General features: G+C 37.8%; 2 protein-coding genes across 9 annotated transcripts in view; one reads left to right on the forward strand and one right to left on the reverse strand.

Annotated features, from left to right (window-relative positions):
* The first annotated feature begins 539 nt into the window (after positions 1 to 539).
* Positions 540 to 9516, forward strand: TM4SF20 (transmembrane 4 L six family member 20). Its single transcript, XM_068543753.1, has 4 exons — positions 540 to 772; positions 5643 to 5708; positions 7123 to 7274; positions 9225 to 9516. The coding sequence occupies exons 1-4, from the start codon at positions 590 to 592 to the stop codon at positions 9514 to 9516; spliced, it is 693 nt and encodes a 230-aa protein (XP_068399854.1). The 5' UTR covers positions 540 to 589.
* A 5712-nt stretch (positions 9517 to 15228) lies between these two features.
* Positions 15229 to 20286, reverse strand: part of MFF (mitochondrial fission factor) — a 33621-nt gene continuing 28563 nt past the window's right edge. For 7 of the 8 annotated variants that reach the window (XM_068544309.1, XM_068544312.1, XM_068544311.1 and 4 more), the window contains 3 exons: positions 19405 to 19464; positions 16389 to 16473; positions 15229 to 15540 (listed from right to left, as the gene is read on the reverse strand). In XM_068544309.1, coding sequence (XP_068400410.1) covers positions 15409 to 15540; positions 16389 to 16473; positions 19405 to 19464 — 277 coding nt within the window. In that variant the 3' untranslated portion in view covers positions 15229 to 15408. The remainder of the gene's footprint in view (positions 15541 to 16388; positions 16474 to 19404; positions 19465 to 20286) is intronic. The other variant, XM_068544313.1, reaches the window with a different exon arrangement.

Genomic DNA, 20286 nt, shown 5'->3' on the forward strand with positions numbered 1-20286 from the left:
CAGTCTTCATGGGTAGAGACCAAGAAGTAGAAAGCCTGTTTTGTGTGTGTGAGCATACAGCCTGAAACTGAACCCTAACATTTTGACTAATCAAGAACATTTGCAGCAGAGAAAATATTTTCTCCCAATCTCATATATATTCATTTTCTTGTTGAACAATTTCAAAATAAGGAACTTCCATAGCTGGTAATAATATCAATACAACAAGAAAAATAGGTTATCTTAACTGGATATTCTTGTTTTTACTTTTTACATGGCATACTAGTAAAATGTAAAATATGTTAGAAGAGTGTAACTTAAACCCATTTTTTTTTGTTTTTATGTGCCGATTTTCATGCATAAATTTATCTAGTAGCAACCATAGATTTTTTTCCCACCTACCTTCCCCACCCCATGGTAATGTAAAATCGTCCTTACTTCCTGCAATACTCCTCATAATAATGTCCTGCCCTACTGGACTCTGAACTGATCTCTGTAATTTTTTTTTTATAAGTGCTGAGCTTTAACTAGAAGGCTCAGGATAAAAGGCAAGACAGTGCCACAAAAACAGCCACCCTGACAGGGTTTCTCCTCGAACCAGGGGGTGACCATGACCTGCTGCGAAGGATGGACAGCCTGCAATGGATTCAGCCTGTTGGTTCTGCTTCTGTTGGGAGTAATTCTCAATGCAATACCTCTAATTGTCAACTTAGTGGAGGAAGACCAAAAATTTAAAAACCCCATCTCTTGCTTTGAATGGTTCTTCCCTGGGATTATTGGAGCAGGTCTGATGGTGAGTGAAATTTATTTGACTTGATTTGGAGCTATTTTACTGAAGATGGTCTAAAGACCATCTTGCAGCCTTGCAGTGAGCTATGTCTTGGCTTAGGATATAGTGAGGATCAGTGGGTATGGTATTAATTTATATTGGCATCACTGAAGAACAACAATTTAAATGAACTGTGGTACAGGCTAGGGAGCTTGGGCAAAAAATAATAAGATATTGGTGAAAGTTGGTGGGGTAATTACGTATCGTACTTCTTCGTGTATAAGGCTGCTCTTCCAAGCTTCATAGTTAGTGTTCGGGACTTTTTGAATTTATTCCCTCAGCTTTCCTTTGCCAAAACCAGCCTCTAAGTATTCACAGGGAATACAGCAAAAGCGGGAGGTGCTCAAGAGGAAGGGGAAGAAACATTCCATGCACGATGAGTCTCCTGGATGATAATTGTGAGGCATGAATATGGCATTGCCTGCACCGAGGGGAGTTGGCGCAAAAGGTTTGGGACTTGAAACCCTGGCTTTCTGACCTCAGGGACGTTTTGACTCAGATCTGACTTACAACCTATACATCATGGTGCTTGTTTAATGTTTGATAATTATTAATAGGTCTATCTGTTGAAATCTGCAGCAGAGCAGTGTAAGACAGAACCCCCCCAATGTACGTGATCATAGGTCACCCGAGGCACCTGTAATACATGTAGATTTACAGACCTTCTCCTGGGAATTCTGATGCAGTAGGCCTGGGTGGTACCCATTGTGTAGAGCAATAAATCCTGTTTTCAGACATGACAGAATATTGAGATATTCTGGTTGTGTCTCCAATATATTACTGTTAGCAAATCATTTATCCTGTGATTTTGTTTGCATATCAGTAAAATGGGGATGTAATTGAAGTTTGAAAATTCAGCATTCAAGAGCCTTGTTTTTGTTATACCACTTGGGTGCTATAGCACCCACTTGCGGTCTCGTTAATGCCGGAGAAATGCACCTTTGTTTGGATGTGTGTGTGTGTGTGTGTGTGTGTGTGTGTGTGTTACAATGATGATCAGTTATTGCTTCTAGTCTTATCTCCAGACTTAACATGAAAACACTCGTGGGTCATTATATAATGAAACAGAGACCACTGTTAAGTGCTAACCACTGGGTTCATACATTACACTATCTTATTTAAATGCTATAATAATCTGGCTGAGTAGTTATTAACATTTGTATTTTAACAGACCAGCAAACAGAAGGTGAAGAATGTTAACAAGGTCACATAGTAGGTGTGAAACCCAATTCCAGATTTATCTGACTCCAAAGCTCTGTTTTCCACCAGTATTAGCACCGTAATCCTCATCACCTGTCTCAGGCTGACAAAGGGGAAAGACAAGATCTATAACCTAACCCATAAACTTAAGTGACCAGGAAACTGAAGCATAGAAAAATTATATAAATATGAAATCGTTTCAGAGAATCTGGACTTTCTTGTTCCAGGATTAAGTTTGCTTTATCACCTCAATAAATATTAACAATGTACTGGTATCACGCCAGGCTCTATTACTCGGTATTGTGGAATATCTTCAAAGTATCAAACAACTCTTTGAAAAGTTCAATAGACATTTTATAGATAGAGCCTCAAACTCTAGACTAGGTTCACAAGCAAACAGGTGGGTGATAGAAAGGTTATTTTCTTGATCCTTGGCTATATATAGAATGTAGAAGAATATCTTTTTTCAAAGGGAATTGTGTCCTTTACATCTATCAAAATACTGACTTAGCTCAAAACACTGAACTCTCAATATACTTGTAAATACACAGAAAAGTTAATGAAGAAGAAATCACTGTCGTGATAAGCACTTTTGTCATAGTTCTTGAAATCTTTCTAATCTGTAGAATTTTAAATTAGTATTGTTTCAAAAACAGGGAATTTTGCAGGAAGTAGTTAATAATAAAAACTATGGAATTCATTATTGATTACTTCATAAAATAGTCATTTTATGGTTTTATGATTTACCCAAAACAGAGGTGAACCTTTTCATCTTTGAAACCATGACTAAGAGTCAAAATGTTACGTAATTACCTTCACCTATTACCTGCTAAATGGACAAATCAATACACATTCTTCTTCCAAGTCCTGAAAAAACGACTTGAAACGTTTCCTTGAACTGTTTCCTCTAAAAAATAAAGGCCATTTTATTTTATAGATTACCTGTAAGCCTAATCTTAATCATGCTTATTTACTGCATTCACTTATTGTGTAATAATTCACCAATTATTAAAATCTTAACAGAGAAGAAATTGAACGTTACATTAGAAAATATTATGTCTAACAAAAATTTTCAAAATACAGATTTTATATAATTAGCTATTGTTTTGTTACTTTCATGTTCAAGTACTTAGAGGAATCCTAAAAGTTTGAATTCTATCAGAGTTGTAATGGTCTAAAGCTCTTCTGTACTTCACTTACGAAATCATATGCCTTATTTCTAAAACTGGATGAAAATATGGGTTTCTGTAAGGAAAAATAACAATGCTCTTCTTTTCTTTATAAATACAAACGACTATCAAGAAAAAGTTTCACAAAAACTCTTATGTATTCAAATGTGCTTAGGAATTGAAGAGAAAGATTATTCTCAAGATTACTTATTTGTGCAGATTATCTGGAAGACTTATAATTCAGTCATATACACCCACACACACTTTCACATTTTAATGTTCATCCTATAAAGAGCCCCTCTAATTTCCAAAGCTCTGAATGGGCAAAATGGTTGAAATACAGAGTTATCAAGTTCCCCATAATGATGTAACAAAGATGTGTCAACATGCCATGAAGTCAACCAGGTGAGGATTCATACATGATAAGCTATTATTACTTTATAAAATCCCTTTGCAAGAGAAGGGAACTATGAAAGTATCTCTTTCAGCGTCTCTGAAATAAATTAATCTTCAAGAAAGTTAGCGGAGTTTAATTTACATCAATAAGGAAAATGGAATGATTTATCCATTTTAATTATAATTTAATGTTGCACTAACTTTAACAGATGATTTTCTAAATCAGGGGTCAACACGTTTTTTCTGCGAAAAGCCAGGTAGTGAATATTTTAGGCTCTGCGAGCCAGTCTCTCTCACAATAATTCAACTCTACTGCTGGTGCACCAAAGCAGCATGGATAATAAGTAAGCGAATGGGCATGTCTGTTTTCATAAAAGTTTATAAAAAAGAGGCGGTGGGCCAGTTTGCCAGTTCCTGTTCTAAATGATTTGTTCCTTAAGCTCAGAAGGCAGTATCACTTATAACAAAAGAAATTTAGCCCACGAACACTGACACCTATTTGGGTACATAAATTTCTTTTCCCTTTTCTTCTGGGCTCTCAGCCATGCCTCAAATGGCTAGGCTGCCATACATACACGTGCCCTTTGAATTATAAGAGTGTCGGTGTTCCAGGCAGTATGTAAGCAAAGTTTGATTAACAATACCAAGTGTCTTCCATACATGACATGGAGTCAGCACATGGTCAGAGTGGGGTGAAGTTTGTCAGGAAAGCTGCCTTGTAAGGCTGTTCAATCCGAGACCTGCTCTGAAAGGACACAGGTGGACATGGTCTTGGAACGATGGATTGGGGAAGGAGCAATTAGGAGGAGGACGATGAGATGAGTGAGGGGGGTGATGGTGGTGGGGAGGATGAGAATGGCAAGCTCTATGAAGGAACAGAGAATTGCTAGAATTGGCCAGTGTGGTTGGAATAGTGGTTGAGTCTGGGCTCTGGAACCCTAATGCCCAACTTTGACTCCCAACTCTTCCACTTTCTTAGGCAAGTTACTCAAGCTTTCTGTGCCTCAGTTTTCCGACCCAGTAAAATGGGGATAATTGGCACCTACCTCATAGGATTTTTATGAGGCTGTGAATGAACTAAAACACATACAGCACCTATAACAGTGCCTGGTATGTTGTTAGAACTCAGTAAAATGTTAGAAAACAAGAGTGGGAGGAGAGAGAGAGAACTACTCAAGGGCAGCTGTGCTGAGATGGCAAAAAACTTATGGCTAAAATATCTTAAGTGTAAGGAAGTAATCGACATTCAACTCTTCAATGATACAAAACTTCTTTCATGAAGAATTTCTAGTTATAGCTGCTGACTAGTTATTAGTAGAAACTTTAACCTAAGTCCTGAGAACATGGCATCATTTCTTACAGCTTTCCCCAGCAATATGTGTTCCCTTGACACAGAATGTAATACAAGATTTCTAAACATCAATGCGAAGTGAGATCATTCCATACCATGGATACAGGAGTAGAAAGGAGAATGTAGAACTAAGAGTAATTCTCAAATCATAAGTTTGGGGAACTACTGAGCCGGTGGTGACCCTGGGAGTGAGAGGAAAGTTAGGGAAGTGGGAGAAGGGTGGTGATAGAATTCTTAGTTCCCAATTGCCAGGCAGACAAAACCATCAATTTCCTTTCTGAATGCTTGCCAGATTAATTCACACTATTTTGGGGAAATTGGGTAAGTGGTTGCAGATTATAGTAAAAAAAAAAAAAAAAAAAAAGTGAATTTTGGATGATGCAACCATTCCTTCAGAAACGTTCCTTCCAAAATAATGAATAAATAACTTACTCTATTTAAAATCCAAGTCTCTCTAATGATGACTCAAAGTAAAAATGTAGACGGAAGAGTCTGAAATTGCTATACTGAAACCCTCCATCCCTTCCCCCTTTTTAATCTTTATGGTCCAAATGGGGATCATAAGGGTCACAAGATCAAGGACATTGCCACATTTCCTTTTTATTCTCTTAAGCCTCTTGGCTTCCCACAACTGCTGGCAAGTAGAAAGTGAAGATTATTGCTTTATCATCTGATGAGAAGTAATAATATTCTTTGTTCCTGTTGATGTCATTTCCAGGTCATTCCAGCAACAACAATGTCCTTAGCAGCGAGGAAAAGAGCATGCTGCAATAACAAAACCGGGGTGAGCACGGCACAGCTGGTCTGGTGCATAAGCAGTTACGGGCATCTCAGCAAAGCCGCTGAGGCGTCAGCATGTCCTGAATCACCGTGTGGCTCCAGTGGCAGGGCTGGTCCTAGAAACATGTTATTTAGAATAATTTATACGATAATGCTGAGAGCGTGAAGTTTGTCTTTTTGTTTTCCCATAAAAATTTAGTTTTGGAGCGAGCTTTCAGACCTCTCCTCAATCTTCGGTTTCAGTCTAAAGGTTTTCAAAGAAAGGAGATTTGTAAGTCTGCACTCAGGGCTGTAATCAATTTCATAATACTCAAATACTTGTTACTTGTGTGGTGTGTATGAAATACTTAGGGAAAAAGTATCCTCAGTTCTCTTATGCACGTGAAAGACTGGTTTACTAGGACCAGAATGTTAACTGTCCTTGTCTAGTTAAGTTAAAGGAGACAACACTTATTTTTTCAAACATTTGGTATGTATAAAATTGTCACTGTGTTAAAAGGAAATTAATATTTATTAACCTTCTCTCACTATACTCAAAATATTTTCAAATACGCTATCTTATTTTTCTGAAAACCCATACATCTTATGATCTCTGTTTTATTGACTGAGAAATTGATCCTCAGAGAAAGCATATAGCCTGCCAGTGTAGCACAACAGTTACTAGGTAGGTTTGTATCCAAATCCGTCAGACTCCAAAATTCCCAGTCTTCATACTGTTTATGCCATGAACATTGTTACGAAGTTAACACTGAGGTCTCTCATAATTCTTTAAGGAAGCAGGTAGATCAATAAATAAGAAATCACAGTAAATATTCCTGACTGAGCTTGAGGTTTTAAAGCAATGGTTCTCAGCCTGATGGGAACATTAGAATCACCTGGGGAAAATCTTAAAAATACCAGTGCCTGGTGGCCCCCCTGAGATTCTGCATTAGTATCTTTCAAACGCACCTTAAGTGATTCTCATGTGCTCCCAGGGGTGAGAGCCACTGTTTAAAAGGGTACATATTTATAGCCATGAGTTCGATTTATTATTTTTTTAAAATTACCTTTTCCTGACATTTGGTATTTATCTAGGATTATAGTTACTTTGCTAGTTATTTACAGCCTATCTTTGCTCCTGACACACTGTAGTGGTCCGTTGAAATGGACAAGGTTCGTGTAGAGCATAAGAGTTCAGGTTTTTCAGAAACAGTGGCAAGACCAATGATCTTTTAGCAAGTCTAATGAAATGGCAGGGACTTTGCCCTCTGCCTTCTTGTGTCAGTCGCACCCAATCAAACTGTGATCTTAAGATCTAGGACTGTAAGGTGTCAGGAGAATGGCAGCAGTTGATGATAAAGACTGCTTATGCTGCTGAAACTTGAAACAGAGCGGGAACATGTAACAACATGTGCAGATGTGCCTACTTTATTTTTCAGCTGTTTCTTTCATCACTTCTGAACGTGATCACCGTCATTGGAGCTGCATACTGCCTGATGGTGTCTGTCCAGGCTCTCGCGGAGGGCCCTCTCATTTGTAACTCTCAAGGCAACAGCACTTCCAGTTGCGAATTTTCATTTAAAAACTTAACGTGAGTAACCGTTTGCTGTCTTACACAGCTGCAGCTAGCTAGGTTAGAATAGTGTGGTGTTGACCCAGTGCCATGTTATCTCGCATGGGACAGATTCTTAGGGATTTAGCACATTAATCCCAATTGGCCCAATCGCAGAGAAATGGAGGAATCACTGCATTCAGAATGCTTTGGGTATGGTCTTGTCTAAAAGGAGTAGTTGACTTAGATGGATTACCCTTGTCTTTTAAAAATCTACGGCTGCATACGTGCATGTATATAAAAAATTTCTGGAAATATACACCAAAAACTTAACTTTCATCTTTGGAGAATGGTAATGGAGGATGCCCCGGGGGAGGGGAGGGAGCACTGACTTTCTCCACTTCTGATCTAATTTAATTTGTAAACCCTGGGACTTCCCTGGTGGTCCGGTGGGTAAGACTCTGCGCTCCCAAGGCTGGGGGCCCGGGTTTGATCCCTGGTCGGGGAACTAGATCCCTCATGCATGTCCCAACTAAGAAGTCTGCATGCCGCAACTCAAGATCCCACGTGCCACAACGAAGATCCTGTGCACCGCAACCAAGACCTGGCACAGCCAAAGTAAATAAAAAAAAATTTTAAAAAAAATTGTAGGCCCTAAGCATATATTACCTTTATAATTTGATAAATCGAATAAAAACACAATAAGTAAATAAAATCTAGAGGCTTACCTACAAGCCCTAAGAAAGAAACAACGCAGCAGCCAATGGAATCATGCAAACATAATAGAAACACACTGTCAGAATGACAATGAATCAAAAGTTTAACTCACAGAGTAACAAATAATGCTGAAGAGTTACATGGAAATGGTTCATTTCAGTCTTGTAAGATTGTTCTGTGCCTGAATCTAGGCACAATTTGTAAAACTGGAAGAAAAGAACAACCTAATTCATTTGTTACCTATATATTGTTCAGTATGGAAAATAACTAGAATTCACTTTTGTAGTTAACATGAAAAAATTTTTTCCCTTTTTCCTTATCTCGCTGCATTAAAAAAGAAAAATCTCTCAAAATTTGCATACCACAGTTGTGGATCAAAATCCAAAGAAACTCCCTTTACTAGTAGAGCTGGAGTAGAAAATTAGAGATTTCAACCACACATGCTATACACATTCAGTCCTCAGCGCATGGCTACTCACCATGTACCAGGCGCCAGGCCAAGCTGGAGGTCACAGCATCAAGGTATTCCCACTCTAGTTGGGGAGACAGACAGTTAACGGAGAGTAAACAACTACAGAAGAGTGACCCTACGCTTGCTGCAAACTGCAAAAAGCATACTCATATTCCGCATGCTGACATACTGTTGTTTTTCCCAGGCTGCACATCAGTTGCTGGTATCCAGAAATGCAAACTCTCTAACACTTAGTCCTACTGTAGAAAACCAAAGATAAATCATGTCAGGACGGATGTGTTAGGGCTAAAAGTTTCTCATTCTCCATACCTTGTTACAACAAGGTTTTAACCAGACATATCTGAAATGTCTTTTGTGAGCAAAAATTGTACATCTGGTTTAAGAACAGACGCAACACAGCAGTTTTGCACTAAGAACTGAGCTCCTTGAAAGGGGGAGCTCATTTATTTTAGTTTCTTTAGCCAGTAGAAGAGCGCCTGCGTGAATAGGTGCGACCACAGGAAATTGTTAATATTCAACCCTTTCTGACATAGAAAATTTCATACAGTTCAGCCTAAGAGTAGATCCTCTGTAGATGCTTGTTGAATGATGGGATATATGATGTCAACGTTTTACAACTGTTAAGAGTACAACGGCACACGCTCAGAAACCCTCATCTTAGCTATAGTTTCTGGGCACGATGTGTCAAAAGCACTTTGTTTTACTATACATGTCTTCTTCTAGGCACAATGCTGCATTCTTTAGATGGTCAGTGGTATTCTTGAATATCTTATTTTTATCATTTCTTTCATTTTGTGCAGTGCCGTTCATCCAGAATCCTTCGATCTGCAGTGGTTCTTCAACGACTCTTGTATTTCTCCTACGGATTTCAATAATCCCTCCATCAACAACACAACAGCCAGTAACTGGAGAACATACAGCTTACACTTCAATTCTATAGAAAACAAACATAGGATTATCCATTTCTCAGTATTTTTAGGTCTACTGCTCGTGGGCATTCTTGAGACCCTGTTTGGGCTCAGTCAGATAGTCATTGGCTTCCTCGGCTGTCTGTGTGGAGGAGTCTCTAAGCGAAGAAGCCGAATTGTGTAGTTTAATAATAATAAAATGGAAATACCAGTTTGAACCATTTGAGAATGACATTTAAAAGACATGCTTTTAGAAATTCAATAATGGAACCTTATCTAGAAAGCTGTGGATGAGTCAGTTTAATCCAAAGGTTGTTTTTAAAGTCACTTTTGATGTACTTAAAAAACAAATCAAGCTTTCACACTGAAGCATGTTGGTAAATGCACATTTTCAGACGGAGAGAAAAATATCATCAGTGGTTGACTTTGGGGAAAAGTGGAGAGAAGCTTTCAATTTGTCTTGTGTCTTTCTGTACTTCTGTACTATTTGGATTTTCTAACTATGTTCTCACATGTGGAGAAAGGAAGGGAGGGAGGAGGGTAAGCAGGAACAGAAGTTATATGGGAAGCCAAAGTATGGGACCTTTTTATTGCATTTCTTTATACTTAAAAAAGGTTAAATATATACAGTTGACCCTTGAACAACACGGGTTTGAACTGTGCAGGTCCACTTATAATGCAGATTTTTTCCAATAGTAAATACTAGAGTACTACACGATCTGCAGTCGGTTGAATCTGTGGGTGCAGAGTCCTGGATACAGAGAAACCGAGGATATGGAGGGCCAACCGAAAGTTACATGTGGATTTCTGACTGCATGGAAAGTTGGAGCCCCTAACCCCTGAGTTATTCAAGTGTGAAGAGTAATCTAAATACAATCAAGTTTTTAGACCTAATTCAGCTTACAGAAAATCCAGGGAAAGAGGACATTATTCAGACAAATTCAAAAGGTGGGACAGTAAACAGACAATAGTCCCTTGTTTTCAACAAGAAAATGTAGTATAAGAAAAATAAAAGGTTGGATGGGTGGAGGGAACTATTCTAGATTAAGAGAGCAAAGAGACAGACATGATTCAACCAAATGGATTATGTGAGCCTCGTTGGGGATAACTGGGGGAACCTGTACAAGGACTGGTTTAGGTAATATTAAGGGCTTACTGTTAGTTTTTTTATGCCTGATGATGGTTTTATGGTTATGTAGGAAAATGTCCTTATTTTTCAGAAATGCATATTTATGTGTTTGGGGGAAAATGTCATGTTTTTAAGACATTTCAGCTAAAAAATGAAGCAACTGAAAAATGTCCTTACATTTAGGTGATAGGCATATGGCAATTCATTACACTCTTCAATTTTCCTATGTTCGCATTTTTCACAATAATTAAAAAACAATAAATACCTAGGGAAAAAAAAATCAGTCTTTCGAAATCTGGCTTATATAGATGCCAAACTTTAAGACAGGATAACAAAACAGTGTATTTACCATATTAAAATGTTATAAAATAGACAAAACTCAAAATCTACAATTTTCTGAATATGATCATTCCTGCTTTTTATTTCAATTATTTATATTCACTGGGCTTAAGATTTTAGAAATAATTTACAATACATATATTATAGCTGTCCCCCTCCCCCCAATCAGTAACATCAAGAACTTACAGGCATTTTTTTCTGAACCCATTTACTGTATAAAGACCTTCTTCCTATGCTCCTATAAATACCTATTTATCCTTAAGGTCTAGCTTAAAAATCTACTACTTGAGAAAGCCTTCCCAGAGTGCATGCTTTCAACAAACCAAGTTAGCACTTACCCAAACCACGATTATCATACCTGTCACAATGTAACATATTTTTGTTTATAAATCTATCACTTTAAGACAATTTAAGGGAACAGGGACCATGTCCTTCTCATCCATTTATTCATTAGCTCTTCCCTTCTTCAGGTCCTCAGCAAGGCCTCTTCTCTGCCCAGCTCCCACCTCCCACTCCCACCTGTCTGATCTCCGGCTAAATCCTCTTCATCTTTCAGACTTCAGCACAAGTTATCACTTTTCCTGAGAGGCCTTCCCTAACAGCCTAATGGAAGGCAGGCTTCCCTTTACTCTCTCCTTTAGCGTTCTTTCATTTACAGCAGGGGTCCCCAACCCCCGGGCTGTGGACCAGCAGCGGTCCACGGCCTGTTAGGACGCGGGCCGCACAGAAGGTGGTGAGCGGCGGGTGAGCGAGCAGAGCTTCAGAACCTGCCGCCCCCATCGCTCTCGTTACCGCCCGAACCATCCCCCACCACCCCATGGAAAAAACGTCTTCCACGAACCCAGTCCCTGGTGGCAAAAAGGCTGGGGACTGCTGATTTACAGTACTTATCACAATGGCAATAGCATTTTAAAGTGTACTTGTTTCTTAAATTTCACTCTCCCCCATAAGACCATAAGCTGCATGGGTACAGGGATATGTTTCTTTTATTCACTCCCGGTATAGTCAGTACCAAGTACAGTGCCTGATACAAAGTAGGGCCACTACGAATATTTTGTTGAATGAATTAATCCTATCTTTAGTACTCAGCTTTTAGCCAAGACTCAACGCTTATTAAATGAATGTCTAACTGCCAAGAGTCAAAAAATTAAAACACAAGTAAAATAAACACGACAGCTCACTGTATTTGACTGAACAAGTCAATGACAGTGCGTATAATCTTCATTAGCCTGGAAATGGGTGAGAGATGACCCCAGTTTTCTACAGGGCCATGAACAGAGACGTGAGCCTCTCATTTCAAAGGGCAAAAGAAAGGATGGCTGGCAATAGCACAATCAGCTGAAACAGCTGGCAAGTTAGTTGTTTGCAATTTTGGTCTTGTGGAAACTGCAGCCTTGGATTAAATGCCTAAAGCCTATGGGCCACTTGTGGTGAGGTGGCTTCTGGGGACATGCCATCTCTACCCTGGTACCTAAACTTACAAATGCATGTCTATACACCCTCCCCCCCCCACACACACATACAACATGCACCTAGTCATTTACAAAGCTCATTGTTTTTTATTTCTCACTTCCGTTCCCATGTTCAATCTCACTTTGGAATCTTTATACTTTTATTTTTTTACTGCATTCACCATCTGAAACACTCTCTCCCTGTTCTTGGGCATATATCTCAAATTCCTCCTCCTTCATAAAATTATTTTTATAATCCTCTAATTCTTTAATAAGCCTTATTTCCCTCCTCCTCCATTAATCTGTCAATTGCTTAAGAGCAGGGCTTGTGGTGCATCTGCTATAACCGCTTACTACTGAGGTCAGTGTTGTGCACACACGAGTCTCTACTTACTGACACGATAATACATTGTAAGTAAAAGAACAAGTTATGGTAGTTACGTTTTTCCAAACTTGAGGCCAGAAAAAGTTCAATTTCAGTGTCAAATATGATCAAGAAGCTGGATAACATACATTCATACAGGAAAAGAAGGAAAGCTCTCTTGCAAATATATTTTCATAAAATTATCCCTCAAAGTGTCAATAACCAGCAAATGCTTCAACAAGTATTCCTAGAAGTGAAAAACACCCAACCATAGAGTTCCGAAAGCAGTGGCACAATGTACTTGCTACACTTGTACCTGCTACTTAGTTGTATGGCACTAGTGAGTATGGTAGGTTGATTACTCTGTTACTGGCCCTGACTGTATCCTTTTCTTCCACTGTTCCCTGCATCTGGAATCTTTTCTTCATTCTCTGCTTGTTGAAATCATATATTTATTTATTTCAAGGTTCAGCTCAAACATCTAAGAAGTATTTCCTGACCATCCTGACCAGGAGTGAATCTGTTCCTCTCAACTCCCAAACCACTTTCTTACAACGATGCAAAATGACTTCCAGGGGAGGGAGGCTGGCATAGCTGGGCTTGGTTTTGGAGTTAGAGAGACTCAAACTCTTTTGTTTTTAGATCTGTGACAAGGTGAAGACATGTTTCTTTGTTGTCCCCTTTTGGATGGTAAGTTGATTTCTCATTTACCCTTTCACTGAGGGTGTAGTTTTTGGGGGTTCGAGCTTCATGCAGGAATCTCCTGTTACAGCTAGTGCCTGCCTAAGAAGACATGGAATTATATCTCCTACCCCCGTACAGCCATTAAGAGAGAAAGTTCTAGGACTCCAGTGTTTGGTAAAAGTCAATAGGGAGAAAAATAGCTTTTGTGCTTATCTCCTGGAATTCCTGCTCATGTTCATTTTTGACTTTTATGGAATCAATCCTTTTCATGCCTGCCCAACAAAAGAGGTGTTAACTTTATCCACTGTTTTTTTTTTAAAATTTAATTTAATTAATTTATTTTTGGCTGCATTGGGTCTTTGTTGCTGCGCACGGGCTTTCTTCTAGTTGCGGTGAGCGGGGGCTTCTCCTCGTTGCAGTGCGCATGCTTCTCATTGAGGTGTCTTCTCTTGTGTGGAGCACAGGCTCTAGGCGGGCGGGTTTCAGTAGTTGTGGCTCACGGGCTCTAGAGAGCAGGCTCAGTAGTTGTGGCGCACGGGCTTAGTTGCTCCGCGGCATGTGGGACCTTCCCGGGCCAGGGCTTGTACCTGTGTTCCCTGCATTGGCAGGCAGATTCTCAACCACTGCGCCACCAGGGAAGCCCTTATCCATTGTTTTTTAAATCATTTTTGTAGTTTCAATTATTCACAGAAATTACCTTGAGATATACATATAAAGATAGAATTAATATAATTAATGACATCATTAGGATATTATAAGTCAGAAGACTTTCATGGGTAAAAAAAATTGTCACCAAACTCATGATAAACCCTAGAAATTAAAAAAAAGAATCCTTCCTCCAAGTACTTTTTTTTTTTGGAAGGACAGGAGAGAAGCAAGAATAGAACAGTTCAATATACCTACATCTAAGGAATTTCCCCTAATTGCCTTTCTCAAAACTCACTGCCTTGGTAGAAAGATACTGAAGGTGTATGGAGAATACTGCACCTAAGTAAAATTCTATCCACTTCTGAAACAAAAAAACGGAAAAAAAAGTTTGGGAACTAAAGGCTCCCAGCACTTGGTTTCACTGATGCATTTAATCTCATCAGATTTAGTATATCAGCTAAATACAATGGAAAAAGCAACACAACTGAAGGTATTTTTATCTGAACCACTTTATAGACACTACAAATTAGAAAAACAGCTGTAACAAAACCAGCGCCTACCACTACCAGGACGAAGATCTGAAAGGAAGCAAGTGGGTTCTTGCTACCTGCCAAGGCATTAATTGCTTTACTTGCTCCAGAGCCGGGAAAACTTAGGTGCATATAAAGAAACATGATATGGAATATAGCTCACAGCACAATATGATGAAATAAAATCTTTTGATACACAAATATAGCTTTGGTTGACAGTTTATTAAATACACTACATTTGTACCTTATTCTATAGCTTTTTAAATCATTCACGCATGGACTTAGTAAAAATGTACTTTATAGAAAACCATCTGCAAAACTAAAATAAAAATAAAAATGCACATTTTGCCCACATCTTAAACTGCTGAAAATGTTAGGAATTATTTTATCGAAGGTGATCCTGAAACATGAGGTGACTTGAGTTTATTAAATCTGACACCAGACCATGACTTCAGTAGTGTTAATGTTGAAATGTGGATGCAAAAATGTCTATCAACTAAACTGTTTAATCTAACAGTGTTTGAGAAACAGGACAATATAAAGTATTATTTTTCCTTTACAGACACTTCTCTAAATCCATTTTCTGTACACTTTTTTCCCTCCCATTCATAGAATTAGCTGTGCAGATTGATGAGGCAAAAACAAAACAAAACAAAACAACAAACAAACTAGATCCTATTTACAAAACATGCAAAGGGAGAATTTTAAGTAGGTGTTAGGGCAGAACTGGTTAAAACTAAATACAGTCGAGTGACAGGATATATACCTTTACTCCTGCAAATATAAGTCTTTACCCCATCCTTTCTGGGAGAAATACATTTTCAGGGTGGGGACTGTAAAACGGCATACAATGCAAAGACAGAAATAAAGAAGTTTGCAAATTCTTTATATTTCCAGCTGTTGAGACAGTATTTTTGAGTTGAGGTTACCCCTAGCGGCGAAACCAGAGCCAGCTGTTAAGCAGCCAGAAGGCTACAGTAATTGAATACATGACCATTTCTCTTTTAGCACGTTCTTTGTTCTCCTCTTCCAGAAGCTGTAGACGTCTATTTAGTTTGATTATCTAAGTAAAAAACAACATCAAAAAATGAATAGAAGCTTTAATGCATGATGCAGTCAGATTCTTATAAAGTAGTTTAATTTGTAAAAAGAATTATTACAAACATGAAGAGTTTCATTTGGAGCAAAATAAAGAACGCTATATATAGAAAAAATGTTATGCACGACAGCTTAAATTCACTTAAATTCTCTTCTCTTATGAGCTTCTGTCACTCAGCTTCAGTTTTTCATCTTTAACCTGCTTTAACTGTTCTATGCCTTCTCTGAGTTACTAAAAGGATCCCAATAATTAACCTACTGTAGTGGGCCCTGTGACCTGCCACCCATGCCCTTCAGGACTAAAAGGCTAATTCTCTACCTGTTTGTAGGAGTGTCACTGGTTGACGGCACTGTCCTCGGCTGTTGGTCCTTACTGTGAATAGCCCTGGGCTGAACAACTGCCTTGCCCAAGTTCATGCTCCCTTATGAAGGCAGCATGCATTCACCGACTGGTCTGTGATAGGGTTAAAGGCCCAGGCCCCTTGTTCCAACTGTGAAGGGCCATCTCAGCTTCAGAGCAACTTATGGATGCACTGGTTTGCTTAAAATGTTAGGGTTCTTTGTTATTGGCTAGAATTACATCAATCCATTTTGGTAATACTGCTTTGTGCTGATCAAAACATGTAAATAGTGGTTTAATATGTCTTTAATCAAAATGGGAAAGTCAATTATGGTTTAATAAATAGTTTGATAGATAAAATATTTTAATCCATGGGTTCCACTGGACAGAAAATGATAAAATGTTAGGAACTACCACTTTAAATATTATATGAATATAATTTAGGATTATATGATTTTTGGTATATTAAATACCTGTCGTCTTAATGAAGCTGCATCTACAACAGTCATGTCGTCTGAGGTTCCTTCAATCGTTGTATCTATATTTGAAATGCCATACCTAGCAGATAAGAAATAAAAATATAATTTAATATTAGAATAGAACTAAAAGTACCTGGCAAGTCAAATCATGTAATGTATTGTGTAATGCTCAGAGCATTGTTGAAAAGACTGATATTTAACAGTACAAATTAGTAAAATATTTACCAATCTGAACGGGTACTAATAAAGGAAAGGAAAGAGCTTAGGGTAACAACTACGTACAATACTAGGAAAGTGTCCTGGAAGTTTGCGAAAGAGAAGAAACCCTGACTAAAGATATAAATAAGGAGACACTTTTCAACTCAGAGGGACTGGCAGTGTTAAAAAGGACAGCTGGCTGAAAAGATCTGAGAGCTGCTATGCTAGCATGTAACGAAATACAAGTCTCCCACCATCTGATGTCTATATGTGGTTCCTCAGAAGTCCCTGCTGAGACTCATGGCAGGGAACACAAAGTAAACAAACTCCAGCTAAAAAAGGAAGACTGATCATTTTTTATTTCTCCTCCTCTTCTCAGTGCCTCTTCTCCTGCCATTTCTACTCTTCACTTCTTATTTCCAATTACTTAATCTCTACTGTGTCTCCACAGAAGCAATTATACAATCACCTGAATACATCTTGTCACTACATTCAGATCCAGAATTTAAATACTATAATTAAGAAGCGGTGTATAAAATAATACTGGAAAGCAACTAAGACAAACCCTAGAGAAACATTAAAAAGTACTTCTTGTTCAAATGCAGTTACTTCTAAAGGCGCACTGATTTTTAAATGAATGACAATAAACTTCTGAGATACAAATGCACACAAATGCTATTATTCCTCTTTGCCCAAATTTCCACTTTTAAAATATATTTTAATTAAGATACAATTTACATACCATATAATTCACCTTGTATATTTACATCCTTACTATTTTAATCCTGTATGGTTATTTCAGTAAAATGGCACATTAACTTTTCCAAATGAGTGGATTATAAATAAACTGAATTTAAAAGTTACTCCTGTGTAATCTACAGAGTTGGCACATAGAGCGTAATATTGATATTTTTAATATTTCAAGCAAGTCCCTATTACAAAAAACATATTACCACACAAAGGTGTATGAAGAGAATTATATTTTTCATCCAGACACGTTAAAGACAAGTCTATTCAGAAAATCCTTTTGTTACAAATGCCACTGAAAATAATTCAAAAATACTTTAATAAAGAATGTAAAACAATTTTTAATTGTATAATCCTGCAGTGTCATCATTCTGAACGCTGATTTTAATTACATAGGTTGCAGTTTCAATGATAGATGGTGCGTACTGACTTTAGATAATCTAGAACAATCTCTAAATGTTCTTTTTATGGCTAAATTAACTGGCTTTCTCCTCATCTGCCCCTTCCTTCATGGGAACAGAGCAAATATTCTGGAATACCGAGAGTAACGGCATCAGATAGAGAAGTTAGCTACTAAGTTAGTAGGTGCTAAGAACTATGGCTTTACAAACATCTGAGTTAATTGTTCCTTTGAACATTAAGCAGAATTCTTAAACAATTAGTGGAAAAAATAAGGGTTGAAGATTCCTCTTCTCTACACTTTATCCTCAAAATAAAACTTTTCTATTTCTGTGAGGTCATACATGAGATAAACAATTGGGAAAAAAAAAAATCAAACAGTAGAAGCAATTGCTTCAAAGGTAAAGGGACCCAGACTGAAGAGAGAGAATGAAGTATAACTGAAAGGGACTCCCACAATTTAGATCCTGAACTAACTAAGGTTTTAAATATCTGTAAAGGAAATCTTCATTTGCTAAGAAATCTAAGGATATGACAAAAGACTTTACCTGTGTAATTCGACTTAAAACTAAAACCTGTATTGATCAGAGCTAAAAACTCTGTAAGAAATTTAAGTCAGATCACTGCCTGAAAATACTTTCACAGAAAAATAAAAGGATCACAAACTTACGAGAAATACACAAGGAAAAACTTAAAATGCACTGAGTTAATATTGTTAAAAGAAACAAGTCAGCAGAGTGGAAAGGGACCCCTAAGGACACACACTTCAATTTTCTAACCTGAATTCAGTATTAATGAGAAACCAATTATTTCCCTCTTTTCTTGCCTAAAAATGAACGTGCCAGCTTGCTTCCTCTCATCATAGAAATAATGCTGCCAGTTTTAAATCTACTGCTACAGATAATCCATTTCTGCTTAAAATAAATAAAATTGGCTCTGAAAAAATTACAGAAATGGTATCTGTAAATACCAACCAATTTTTTTTTTTTTTTACCCTAGAAGTTGGGAAATGAGATTTTGGCACCTGAGAACCTTAAAGTATTCGTATGTGCCATTCTATCTGTCATTGTGCATGCCAGGAAGAAATAACTACTCAGGCTAAGCATATCTGAAAGTGTGAAAGGGACAAAAATAAGAGACAAAAGCTTAATCAATGGATGACAAAAATTCTTAAAACTAAATTCTCTTTCTAAACATTTAACTTCTCAGGTTACCAATGCTGATTTCCCCCAATTTAAGACGATGCTTTACAGACACATTTATCTACACACTGAAAGTGACATTACAGACAATTAACAACTAAAAAGGAAATGCTGGACAGAACCTCAGGCAACAATTAAAATGATGCACATAAAACAAGGTTTAAGATTATTTTTTTCTGTGTTTTAGCATGATCGCCTATAAGCTATTAAAACCATGTTTAAATACCCTATCACTGATGTTCCCATGATAACGTATCGTAACTATTTTTCTTTATACTCTTTTGGCCAAATGTCATGAATGATTAGATTCACTGTTCTCAGAGAAAAACAGGATGTACTCATAGAGAAAAGCTGTAGAGATTCAAGCTATAATATAAAGGCGTGGCTACTACATGCATTACGTCCTGCAAACTACACGTTCGGTCAACTCTTTACCCTGGTAATTACAAAGTCTCAAAGTTTACCTGGCGTTGTCATGATGAGGGTTAGAGGTGGCGGCAGCAGACCCACCACGCAACACAGGTCTAAGGCAGGTTTTTGCGGGAGAAGGCACAAGACAGAATCAGGAACCAGAGAGTAACAAGATAAAAGCAAAAATAAGACAAAAATAAGACAAATAAATGTCAAATATGTTTGTATGTTTCAATATATTTCAAACACTTCAAATATCTTTGTCTCACTGTTCTCCATTTTATGATTTTCCTAAGTTTAATATTTTACAATGTGGTAAAAAACAAAGGGAACCTACATTTCCATAACAAAATAGCACCAGCATATAATTTTTTTGGTGCTTATATTTTGATTTATGAAATTCAAGACAGAAGACAACTCTGTTCAAAATGTATAATTTCTCTCTTCTAGTTGGAAAAAAACTCACCAGCAACTTTAGAAGCATGTCAAGAACTGGTTAGTAGCACCTGCATCATCATGGTTGCTCATCTGATATCAAAGCTCTATCTCAAAAACGAAAAATTTCCAGAAACTCCCATTTCTCACAATTCCTTGCCTCCCACCTCATTAATTTTGCTTAGTGCCTGATACCTTAATATAGCTGTGTCTCATTCAAACCCTCAGCTCTCAAGAGCAAAACTGCAAGCCTCAGTTCTGGAGCTAAGGAGATCAGGGACATGCTTTGAGGGGCATACTGCAGCACATTACAGGAAGTGCAATCAAATATGTGAGTCTGACCTTGAGAGACAACCAGGAGCGACATACAGGACTGCTGGAAATGAAGACTAAGGTGCACTGGGTTTTCACCGAGTACATACTTTGATTCTAGAGGACAATTAGTTCTCTACCTAGGTAAGCAGTAACCTTTCCAATAAATTTTATTTTATTTTTTAAAT

This window comes from Eschrichtius robustus, chromosome 5 (assembly GCF_028021215.1).
Source record: "Eschrichtius robustus isolate mEscRob2 chromosome 5, mEscRob2.pri, whole genome shotgun sequence".
NCBI classification, from domain to species: Eukaryota; Metazoa; Chordata; class Mammalia; order Artiodactyla; family Eschrichtiidae; genus Eschrichtius; species Eschrichtius robustus.